This window comes from Cnephaeus nilssonii, assembly GCF_951640355.1.
Source record: "Cnephaeus nilssonii genome assembly, chromosome: 5".
NCBI lineage: Eukaryota > Metazoa > Chordata > Mammalia > Chiroptera > Vespertilionidae > Cnephaeus > Cnephaeus nilssonii.
In genome coordinates, this window is record NC_137076.1 from 12,451,677 (window position 1) to 12,464,593 (window position 12,917).

The 12,917-nt window shown below is 43.3% G+C and overlaps 1 protein-coding gene across 1 annotated transcript in view; it reads right to left on the minus strand.

The window, feature by feature from the left end:
• DOCK5 (dedicator of cytokinesis 5) overlaps positions 1–12,917 on the minus strand; it is a 208,417-nt gene that overhangs the window by 40,651 nt on the left and 154,849 nt on the right. The window contains exons 30-37 of the mRNA XM_079772524.1: positions 12,682–12,760; positions 10,928–11,028; positions 9,145–9,203; positions 8,683–8,837; positions 7,359–7,444; positions 6,560–6,719; positions 5,530–5,570; positions 4,462–4,552 (exon numbers count right to left, since the gene is read on the minus strand). Of these exons, the coding sequence (XP_079628650.1) occupies positions 4,462–4,552; positions 5,530–5,570; positions 6,560–6,719; positions 7,359–7,444; positions 8,683–8,837; positions 9,145–9,203; positions 10,928–11,028; positions 12,682–12,760 (772 nt within the window). The remainder of the gene's footprint in view (positions 1–4,461; positions 4,553–5,529; positions 5,571–6,559; positions 6,720–7,358; positions 7,445–8,682; positions 8,838–9,144; positions 9,204–10,927; positions 11,029–12,681; positions 12,761–12,917) is intronic.

Here is a 12,917-nt window from a genome sequence, read left to right on the forward strand (position 1 = left end):
CATATATCTGTGACTCACCCATATTGTGTTTTAGATTTATTCATGAAACAAAAAACTGCACCCACAGACATAATCCAAGCCAGCATGAAAACAAGGGCCATGTGATGGACGCACTACAGGCATCCCCACGCGAGTGGGGAACCAGGCGCACCCGCCAGCCAGCACAGCGCCTGCGTACTGTGTACTGGAGGCATCCGCACAGTAGACAATAGGAAGAGATCGGGAGTATAAAGGCGGAAAGGAGGGGGTAAAATTGCCACTGAGTACAATGATTGTATTCACAATCAAAGCTTTTACGAAGGGTGCCAACTGAAAAACTACCAAAAGTACAGAGAATTAAGTCAATTAGAGGGTTAAAAAACTGACATATTTAGAAATAATTTAGAGGTAGATTTCACATGAAGAGATAACCATGCTGAAGATAGTAGAAGGAAAGGATCCAACATGAAATAAATCCAAAATGATACAATATCCAGGCACAGCGATGTGAATGTACATAATGCCATTAAACTATACACTTAAAATGGTTAAGATAGCAAATTTTATGTTACGTGTATTTTTACCATAACTAACCTAAAAAGAAAAGGTATCTAGGAATCAACATAACAAGGAAAATGAAGACTCCATACAGAAAAATTTAACCCACCACTGAAGGGCACAAAAGCACACTTGAACAATAGGAAGTCATATCACAGTTTTGGATAAGAAAATGCTATTTCCTAAACATGAAAATTCTCCCTAAATGAAAATTTTAAATTTATGATTCCAAAGTCCATATGGAAAACTAAACAAAAAGAACTAGGTGGAAAACTCTGAAAAAGAAGAGCAATGAAGACAGTTTTATTAACTATCAGGTAATAAAACATAATATGAAGAATTAATAGCCCTAGCTGGTTTGGCTCAGTGTTTAGAGCCGTGGCCTATGGACTGAAGGGTCCCGAGTTTGATTTTAGTCAAAGGCACATGCCCAGATTGCGGGCTCAATCCCCAGTAGGGAGTGTGTAAGAGGCAGCCAATCAATGGTTCTCTTTCATTATTGATGTTTCTAGCTCTCTTTTCCTCTCTGAAATCAAACATATATTTTTAAAAAAGAATTAATAATTAAGAGTGTGGTACTGATACATGAATTGACAGAGACCAATGCAAAAGTATATAAAAGCAAAAAAGAGACTCTCCCCGCCCCATACTGGGATTTAATACATGATAAAGAGGGGATCTTGTATGAATGAGAAAATATGGACTATATTACACATCCCTAGTGAGTAGCTATCTGGGGGAAAAAGTTGTATCCACATCTCATACCTTACTATGTCAGGATAGGATAATTTAATTTTCCGAGCAGCACAAATAAAAACATCTAATGGCTACGGATACCAGTGAGTGCTTCTTTCTGATCATCCCACAGTCAACAAGCCTCCTCTAACCCATATACAGTAAGATTTTAGTGCCTCAAATCTGAATATGAGTGGTGAACAGCTGCCTTGGGGAAGTGTGAGGTAAAGGACTCCTGTTTTCCATGATAAAGCTTTACAGTGGTTCTCAACCTTTCTAATGCTGCGACCCTTTAATACAGTTCCTCATGTTGTGGTGACCCTCAACCATAAAATTATTTTCGTTGCTACTTCATAACTGTAATTTTGCTATTGTTATGAATCGTAATGTAAATATCTGTGTTTTCCGATGGTCCTAGGCGACCCACAGGTTGAGAACCGCTGCTGTAGAGCCTAAGACCATCGGAAAACATAGATATTTACATTACGATTCATAACAGTAGCAAAATTACAGTTATGAAGTAGCAACGAAAATAATTTTATGGTTGAGGGTCACCACAACATGAGGAACTGTATTAAAGGGTCGCGGCATTAGAAAGGTTGAGAACCACTGGCTTAGAACAATGTACAAGTACTATTTTAGTATCAAATAAATATTAAATTACACAATAAAATTAATTGCTGGGGGAAAGAATGGAGAAAGAGAGATGTAACAGGAGGCTACCGTGGTTCTCTAAGAGAGAGCCGATGGCAGCGTGGGCCAGGATGGCGGCAATGGAGATTTTTTAAAAAGCGGATTGAAAAGAAATGGAAGCAGGATGAAGAGAGATCTGCACTCCCAGGTTCACTGCAGCATTATTCACAATAGTCAAGACATGGAAACAACCTAAGTGTCCATCAGTGGACAAATGGGAAAAGAAGATGTTGTGCATATAACAATGGAATTAGCCACGAGGAAGAAGGAAATCCTGCCTTTTACAACATGGTTGGACCTAGAGGGCATTGCGCTAAGTGAAGTAAGTCAGACAGAGAAAGACAAATACTGTATGATAAGGAATCTAAAAAAGTTAAATTTAGCCCGGCTGATGTGGCTCAGTGGCTGAGCATTGACCTATGAACTAGGAGGTCACAGTTCGATTCCCGGTCAGGGCACATGCCCGGGTTGTGGGCTTGATCCCCAGTAGGGGACATGCAGGAGGCAGCCGATCAATGATTCTGTCTCATCATTGATGTTTCCATCTCTCTCTCCCTCTTCCTTCCTCTCTGAAATCAATATCCTATCTAATAAAAGAGTAATTTGCAAATTGACTGTCACTCCAACACACAAGATGGCTGGCCCCATGTGGTCAAAGATGGCTGCCCCCATGTGGACACAAGATGGCCTCCACAAGATGGCCAGCAGGGGAGGGCAGTTGGGAGGGACCAGGCCTGCAAGGGAGGGCCATTGGGGGCGATCAAGCCTGCAGGGGAGGGCAGTTAGGGGTGACCAGGCCAGCAGAGGAGGGAAGTTGGGGGTGACCAGGCCTGCAGTGAAGGGCAATTGGGGGGACCCAGGCCTGCAGGGGAGAGCAGTTGGGGGGGGACCAGGCCTGCAGGGGAGGGCAGTTAGGGGTGACCAGGCCTGCAGGGGAGAGCAGTTAGGGGCAATCAGGCTGGCAGGGGAGCAGTTAGGCATCAATCAGGCTGGCAGGGGAGTGGTTAGGGGGTGATCAGGCTGCCAGGCAGAAGCAGTTAGGAGCAATCGGGAAGGAAGGCAGGCAAGCAGTTGGGAGCCAGCAGTCCTGGATCCCTCAAGGGGTCCCAGATTGGAGAGGGTGCAGGCTGGGCTGAGGGACACACACCCCCAGTGCACGAATTTTGTGCAGCAGGACTCTAGTATAATAATAAAATCATAATGTGCTAATTAGACCAGACGTCCCTCCGGATGAAGCCAGGGCTGCGAGGGAAGCCTGGGTCCCGGAGACGGAAGCTGGTGCTGGCAGCTGGGAGAAGGAAGGCCTACTCTTGCACAAATTTTGTGCATCAGGCCTCTAGTAAAAATATATTTAAAAGTAAATAAATTAAGCTTAATTTATGAAAACAGAATGTAGAATGGTCGTTACCAGGACTGGGGAGGGGAGTATTGGGGAGGTGCAGTTTAATGTTACAAACTTGTAGCCAGTAGATAAACAAGTACCAAAGATCTCACACACAGCATAGTGATTACGGACAACAATACTGTATTATAGACTTCAAGGTTGCCAGGAGACTAGATCTTAATTGTTCCCACCACAAAAAATAAATGATAATTATGTGACATGATAGAAGTGTTAGCTACGGTGGTAATTATATTGCAATATATAAATGTATCAAATTAACACGTGCACCTTAAATGTGCACAGTGTTATATGTCAACTATATCACAACTTTAAAACAATGGAGAGCTTTTTTAAAACCGTGCACAGAGGGTCCACAGTTCTTGCTGGTGGAAAATGTGGGAGGGGGCGAATAAAAGATGATGACAGGTACTTGCCTGAGCAACTGGGTAGAAGGTGGTCCCCTTTAGTGAAATGGGGAGAAAGGCGAGGAAAGAATGGATCCAAAACAGTGAGAAATTACAGCTTCTGTTACTGACAGGTGAAGTGTGTGCTGTCTACTAGTCATTGTAAGATAGATGCTGAAAGAACAGTTTATTCCTGCATCTGAACTTGGAGGAATGGTCAGAGCCAGAAATAATTATTTGAGATCCATGACATATAGATGTATTTATATCCACAACACACTATAAATGTACTTAGTGAGTACAGAGAGAAAACTTCTGTGGCACCGTATTTACTTACAACTCATGTCTCTGTGGTTTTACAAATTTTTTTACGTTTATTAATTGATGGATGTTTGTTTCTTCAATTATAGTGTTGATTACCAGGGACCTGTAAGTTCTACTCTGCTTCCTAAGGATTTTAAAATCAGTGGAATCACTTCTTTATGCATTCATCCAATGATAACTGACATTTTCTCGACCTTGACCTGAAAATCAGCTGTGCCTAATTAGAAGGTTTAAAAATATTCTTGGATGAAAGGATCTCTCTTGAATAAGGATCATTCCAATCAAAATCACGAAGCGTATAGGATTTGGTCCCAAAGAACTGGACAGCGGACACGCTGCGTTTTGTCCTGCACTGTGTTGAAGTGAGCAGCCCAGACCACTCACCTGTAGAAGCTCAGCGTGTAGGAGCAGCGTGTAGGCAGCCTCCGTGTAGTTCTCACAGTCTCGGTGCAAATCCCGCAGCTTGTACAAGTATCTGGTAAGAAGGGGGCGTTTTTTTGTTCGTTTGTTTTAAATGTTTTTATTGATTTTTAGAGAGAGAAGAAGGGAGAGGAGATAGAGGGGTAGAAACATCGAAGAGAGAGGAACATCATCGATAGGCTGCCTCCTGCACGTACCCTACTGGGGATCGAACCAGCAACCCAGACATGTGTCCTGACCTGGAATTGAACTGTGACCTCTTGGCTCCTGGGTCAAGGCTCAACCACTGAGCCACAGTGGCTGGGTGAAGGGGACATTTAGTCGCCAGGGAGCAGCTCTAGCATTCAGCTCATTCCACAACTAAGCCGCAGCCTGCTTTTCCCATCTCTTCTCCCCCTGGTTCTCTCTCTTGGGCAAAAGAATCCCCTGCTTCCTATCTTCCTATTCCTTTAACCCTTGGAGCTGCTTCCTGCCTGTGTGACCACAACTTTTAAAAAAAATGGAGAGCTTTTTTAAAACCATGGACAGAGGGTCCACAGTTCTTGCTGGTGGAAAATGTGGGAGGGGGCGATCCTATTCCATCTACTCTACTTTATACTCTTCATTGACGGCAGCAGTGCTCACTTATTTATCTGTATGCCATGGACCCCTCTGAGAAGCTAATAAGAGCTATGGGATCTCGCCCAAGAAAAGGCATATGGATTATGTCCAAGTGTATTCCATGCTCAGGGCTTGCTGGATTCCAGGCAAATCCTCATGCCTCTCCCTGGGCACTTTCCTGATCACCTTGTCCGGCATCTCCCACCCTTCCCCGGAACCACAACACCATCCTCCCTACGCACGCCCTTGTACTGCGCTTACTGTGTATCTGTTTAAACAGTTTACCCTTCCAAGTGGAAGGGGGGATATTACATGCTTTTTGGTGTCTCAAAGCAGCAAGCATGGGGTTGGAGCTTAGTTATTTGTTGATTGAAAAAATAAATAGCAAAGCCATGACATAAACAGAAAAAGCAGACATTCCCTTCAGCTTACCTTATGTATATGTCTTCTCTCTTCTTTTCTTTATAAAAGTTCTATTAAAAAGTACAAAATGCCAATGTAAATCAAGAGTTATTGACTAATTTGCCATGAAAATGGCCAAATAGCTACTTTAGTTTTTCCACAGTGCCACTTCTCCAAAGAGTTTATTATTTTCCTTTAACAAAGATCCCCAGGAATATTTGTTAAAGGAAAATAACAAATATTTACACAGAAGACAAGTTGAAGGATGGCTGAGAACCCTGCTTCTGAGGAACTTGAGGGGAACCTTCTAAATCAGGGGTGGGGAACGTCCAGCCGGAGGGCCGTATAAGGCCCACAGAGTCATTTGGTCTGGCCCTGCCAAGGCATTAGGGGTGAGTTAATTAAATGTTTGACCAAATTCAGCAGGCTAATTGTTAAGATGATAATTTTGTACGGCCCGAGAATGATGTTATAAATATCCAAACGGCCCTTGGCAGAGAAAAGGTTCCCCACTCTCTTCCAAAGGAACAGGTAGCTGGCTTTTCCTCATCATCTGGTGCTCTGCTTTCTCAGGCAACGGGGGCAGCGGGTCTGGGTTTACAGTAAGCAGAGTGGCAGCCCAAACCTCTGAGGCCGGAGGCCCCTGTCTAGGGAAAGGCGAGACCGAAGCATTCTAGCATCATGAGGTTTTCAGGCACTGACACTCTACTCATGGGACAGTGTTTCTCACGCATGTTCGTCTGGGCCCAGTAATTCCAACAATAAAGCAACGACATGTAAACAAGGCAGAGAAACCGGTTGAGGATGGCCCTTAGAAAGAGCGCCGAGTTAAGATCTTATGCTGCATTTTCCAACCCTGTTTCCACATGTACCCTCAAGGTCTGTGGCTGCTGGTGTCTGCAAGCCCAACAATGAGGGGGCTGTCCCCATTAGACTCAGCAGAACAGACTCCAGAAAGGTGGCCCCGGGTCTCTGTGTCTGTGAGATCGACTTGGAGCTGATGCGTGGCGCAGGGGAGGCCTGCAGTGCCCTCCCGCCATCCTAGAGGCTTGGCACCTACCAGCACATTGACAGTGCAGCTCATCCGGTTTTCCTTGCTCTCATCATGCATGATGATGGTCCTGTAGTCCAAGAGGTTCTCGAGGAGGCTGCTGACCAGGAGCGCGAATTGTTCTCCCGAGCTGGAGAGGTATTTATGTTTCCGGAAATGTTCTAGGAGCCTGGAGGGTGGAGTCGAGACAAATGCCCATGTCATCCTGTCATTCCAGCACCATTTTATGAGCGCTGTCCAAAGTCCTAGCAGCAGGTGGCGCCAGATGAGGAGACACACCCCCTTCACATAACACAATTACTCTGGTTCCACGGTTTCTTTAGATCTTCAGCTCAAGCCCCACCATCACCTAGAATCGTAGCCCACAGTGCCCTTCTTTGAATTTGCAACTGTATTTTTTTGTTGGTTTTTGTTTTCTTGTCAATACCACAAAAACAGGAACCTTTGCCCAAAAGGTTTGTGTATGCTTTCTGATCCCTCTACTCGGGTTGAAAGAAATCATCTTTCCTGTCTTTATTCTCCCTAAAGCCTGGCACTTCAGGGCATCCTGTGTGCATTCTGGTGAGCTGTGTGTGAATGCCCCGCCTAGAGGATCCTGGGAATCTAGCATGAACCCAGACCCGTGGCTCTTCAGATAAAGGGTTATTTTCAGAAAAAAGAGAGGTTGGAAATAAGATCGAGAACCAATTGGAGTGGTAACCCCAACGATTCTGTGACTATCCGTGGGCCTGTAAGCGCAGTGGAAACCTGTTTGTGTCCACTTCTAAGTGATGTCATCAGCTTGAGGTTTGGTGTCTGAAATACTCACAGTTTTTCGAGAAGGACCTTGTACTGCTCATCTCCTTTGCCCCCTTCCACCTCTTGGTCCAGCTTTGTGATCAGCTCATTCTCAAACTGAAAGCAGAGTCAGAATTTCACAGGAGACGTCTTACCCTTTAGAAGAGGACAGGAGTGCCGCCTGGCCATTCTTTGTAGACCTGCCCAACCCCTTTTATTTATTTTATTTTTTTAATTAATTAATTTATTTTTTATATATTTTATTGATTTTTTTACAGAGAGGAAGGGAGAGGGAGAGTTAGAAACATCAATGAGAGAGAAGCATCGATCAGCTGCCTCCTGCACACTCCCTACTGGGGATGTGCCGCAACCAAGGTACATGCCCTTGACCAGAATCGAACCTGGGACCCTTCAGTCCCCAGGCCGACACTCTATCCAGTGAGCCAAACCGGCTAGGGCTGCCCAACCCCTTTTAACTGTGAATGATTTCCAGCGTATATAGAGGAAGACCACTCATCATATTGTCCATTACAGCACACTGGGGCCCCATCAAAACTTTCTAATGTAGCCTCATGCTACTTTACCCTTTGCTTTACATTTGGACAAAATAATTACCCCAAACATTGTTTTCTTATCACACCTATGCATGTAAATATAGCCTAATGATTCTAATTTTCTATTTTATTTTTTGTTCTTGTCTTAGTCTTGCCAATGGCATTGCTTTTTCCTGATTTTGCAGAGCTGTAGAGCTGCAAGATCTTCCTTTCGATATTAATACCGGGTGTAGGTAAAGAAAATAAAAGAAAGAGAAAATATATCAGGCACACTGAGATCACTAAACTAGAGACTGCTGCATCATTCCCCCATTTCACCTCCTTACTCTCTCCGTTGCACTGCAACAAATATGGTTTAATGTGCACAAAGTCCAATTTTAATTATCTGGAGGATAGAGGCCCGGGGCACAAAATTCGTACACAGGTAGTGTCCCTAGGCCTGGCTGGCCAATCGGGGCCTTCCTTCATTCCGCACCACCCCCTGGTGGTCAGTGCACATCATAGCAGGTGGTCGAACTCTCGGGCAGTCGAACTTCGGAGGGGACAATTTGCATATTAGCCTTTTATTATATAGGATAGAGGCTGCTTTAGGAAACTCTCGTAGCAAAAAGACTGCTTTGAGGCCAGCCTGGGTTGGAATAGCTGCTTCTATCCCTAATTGCCTTACAAAGGGAAATGTAAAAGAACAATTGTAGACCTACTTTGTTTTGTATTATTCAGGTTATGGCTTCTCTATATAGAAAGAAAATAAATAAGAGTTGACTATGTTCATTAGTAAAATTATAGGTCTACACCTCTTACCATATGGAAATTGCCATTTCCACTGAAATTGAACTCACACTGCATCATATCAAAGAAAATGGGGATGGTGGCTTTGCGAAGCTCTACTTCAGGGGTCAATGTGACCTCCAGAATGGGACCCACCATGGACGGGATGAATTTGATTTTGTGGGGACCTGAAATGAAAGTAAGAAAATAAAAATAATTTCACTGGAGGTAAAGCGTTACAATCTTCCCCCCCAGGGCCCGTGAGAAAAGAGTACGTTTATGTGGGTAGATCAACTCCATTCAGACCTGGGCGACTACATGCTGTATTCTGACAACAAGTGGACGTCATAACAAGAGACTAAGAGTCAACATTCACCTCCAACAAACAGAAAAATTAATCTTAGTGTTATTGGAATTAAAATTTAAAAAAGAGTCCATCATGGCATGCTCATCACACAGGTGTGTGCGTGGGCTCGTTCAAGGTTATACACTCACCCAGGTTATACCACATGTCCCGGATCCTAAAGCCAATTTCTTTTCTCATGTCCCCATATCTAGGAAGAAGACCATAAGCAAGAGAATGATTTGCAGTGAAAATAAGTACCTATAATAAAATGAGGAGAATAAAAATATCCTATGTTCCGCTAGGTCACGTGGAAGGCGGGTTTTGATACCTAACCAAGCCCCGCAGAGCCCCACAAGAGGGGGGAGCAACTTCAACAGCAGGAGGGACCAACTCAAGCACTGGAGGGTAACTGAGAAGACGAGGCTGATAAACTGGCCGAAGGGAGCAGAGTGAGAAACACTCTGGCTGCTGTTAAGCAAAGAAATAAAAAACAGAAATACTAGTGGGAAGGATAAGTGGGGTATGATTTATATAGTAATGGGACCATGCTGAATTTATATACTTATATTTGAGTAACCATGTCTCATACCGCATTGGAAAGCTCTGGACATACATTCTCAATGGGTGGATATTGCTCCCGAAGAGGTGAAAACTGGCTCTTGGGGGCAAAAAAGCCTGCTGTTTTCATGAATGAAGTACAGGTATACAAGTAGCATATAAACAGATATGCATATATTTATTGGGTTAATATTCATTGGGGTTGTGATTAGAAAAACAATTTCTAAAAAGGTTACTTATAGGAGTTGATAGTGGGGACATAAAAGTGAGAAACACTGATCTAGACAGTGGTTCTTGGGGGAAGTGACTAAGAATGACCTGGAACTCTCCTGAAGAATACATATGCCTGGCTACCCCTCACCACATGCCAGATCAGAGGCTGGGGCTTGGAAAACCAGGAGCAGGAGGGTCAAAGCAGATACTGCAAACGTTCCCAGGGGACTCCAACAGGGACCTATGACCGTCCTAAAAGCTCGGCTCTACATTTTTGTCTACTCATGCGACTACTGCGCCAAACGTGTTTGTCAAATTCCTCCTTTGGAGATGCCTTCAGAAGGCAGTATAAAAACTTCACTTATGGTTATCCAACCAAAATCAAATCTATCCTTGAAAGAAACTGTGTCATTTAAGATATTCTAAAGAGTGAGATTCAGGTATCCATCTTAAAAATCTACCATCTTTTGATACCCACCTCACAAAGAAATCTACAAGTTTTACTTTTACCTTTGAAAACACAATCACTACATCTCCATCTCTGAGCCACTAACAGCCAGTGTTTTCAGGAGCAACCAGAGGTAGAGGAGCTAAATAATTTGTCTAAAATGCCAGACGCTCCAGAAGAGGGAGCAGAGCCGAAATTTCACAGCCTTTAAATGACAAATTCCTCAAGTTCTTCCTAACGTCACAGCCTTGGAGTTTCCAGGCTCTCAAATTCCGAAACAGACCCGAGACAAAAGCAATGGAAAGCTTCCCTGAGCTCTCATCACTCTCATGCGTGAGTGCATTTTGAATTCCGAGCAGGAATCTGCAGGCCTGCTTAGGTGATGTGTTAGACTCGGTTTCTGTGCCCAAGGGACTGAGAGGCACAAAGGAGCGGGCTTTGTGAAGCACTAATGAGGAAGAGGCACTGTGCCTGCAATTTGGACAAGCTGCCAGCAGAGGGCCAGCTGTTCCCACAGAATGTGATGGGTGATGGGAAAATGAAGGGGGCCTTGGGAAAAGGTGAATCTGGGGAAATCAGTGAAATACGTATAAGAGCTGCCTCACTAACAACATGGCACCCAGTGGACAGTAATGTCTGTGATACCCAACATCTTGTTCTGAAACGGAAAATATCACCAACCTCATCTTAAGCAAGTTTGAGAAGACACTCACTTTTTCATAATTTTGGTGCGCTTGGCTTGAGAGAAGGTTTCAAGCTGAAGGGACTCGTGGGTGAGAAATGCTACTGCCAAATGGAAGTAATTGTTCCAGAGCTGTTCAGAATTAATTGTGTGGGCGAGAAGGAAAGGAAAATGACATTAATAAGGGTCATCACAAAACAGTGCTATATGGAGCAAGTCACTTGCCGGGGATTTAATTTTAAAAAATCCATAAGACTTCTTTTACTTTCTTGTGTTTCAATTATTGAGCCCTGAAAATGTTAACGCAATATTAATATTAACATGTTAATATTAATTTTAAAACATCCAAATTATTATATTTGTCTTTACTCCTGGGATAAAGGCAAACTGCTGCCAAGAAGCATACCTATTTATAGTAAATGGTCTGGCAACATGTATGAAAAACCCTAACATTCTGCCAAACTTCCAAAGTAGTAAATACTTCAGGACTTTATCCTGGCAAAATAAATCATGGCTATTTAAAAATACTGAAAACAAGGAAGGCCCTCCAAGTGCTATTTAAGCTAACAGAAAATGGAAACAATCTAAATGTTCATGAGAATATGGCTAAATAAATCATGGAGGAGCCAGACAATGGACTGTATCAGCCATTAAAAAATATTGCAAAAATATGTACTATCATCGAGAAGATCAAAGAAAAAGTAAATAAAGTAGATTAACAGAGGTTATCAAAGAACTGCACAGCTCAATTCCATTTTGGCACATACATACAAATACGCATATACATATATACATACACACATCTACCTGTATACTTATGACTCCCCACTTTTAACATTCCCCAGATACAAACAAAGACACGACCCAGCAGAGCACGTCACCGACAGAGCGCAGGCTGGCACATAAGCTCCGTGAGAGCAGGGCTCTGAGTGCCTTCACCGGGGCCTAGAACAGGCCCTGCACATGTAAATACTCTAATATTTGTTGATGAATGAATGAATGAATGAATGAGTGAAGGTGAAGCTAGTGACCACCTGCTTGGTTATCACTTTGGACTTTCAACCAAGTGTGTATACAAACCACTCTCTAGAAACTGAACCATCGGTAGGCAGAGCACATAGGTTATGTTAACAGCAGGAGACTGTCTTTCAATTTCCTTCTTTTTGCTTAGTTATATTTTCTGCCATTATTTTTTTCCTCCATTTTTTTTTGTTAAGGTATTATATGTGTACATATCTTACCATTGCCCCCCTCACCCCACTCCCATACATGCCCTCACCCCCCAGTGTCTTGCGTCCATTGGTTATGCTTATATGCATGCATACAAGTCCTTCGGTTGATCTCTTATCTCCCACACCTCTCCCTAACCTGTCCGCTGTAATTTGACAGTCAGTTTGATGCTTCTCTGCCTCTGTATCTATCTTTTTGTTCACCAGTTTATAATGTTCTTTATTATCCACAAATGAATGAGATCATGTGGAATTTTTCTTTCATTGACTGGCTTATTTCACTTAGCACGATGTTCTCCAGTTCCATCCAGGTTGCTGCAAATGGTAAGAATTCCTTGCCATTATTTTTTTTAACAATTAGTTTTAACAGGAAGAATAAAAAACTTTGACTATGTGTGGAGGACAGAGGAACAAAAATGTGTGCTTCAAAAAAGGACAAAGGACAAGAAAACTTTTGCATTTGAAAACGGTAAAATCTGAGGTGATGTTTTCCAAAATGAGCTGGTTCTCTTGCGTTGGCTGAGAATCCAAGGAACTAGGCACATAGCAGGCTTACCTGAAGTTCAAAGCCTGCCTGATCCATGAAACGCCTTGTGAGAACCTCAGCAAACTGGTTGATGGCGCGGAGGAAAACCCTTGGGGAGGAAAACACGGGTAAGAAAGGCACCTGCATGCTCACTGCAACACTTCCCGTCTCTGTTACAAACAAAGCAAAGCAAACCTGGACTTGATCAACCGAGGTCCTTAGGAAACCAATGACAGAGCACAGCCTGCAGAGGACACTGAAGGTCA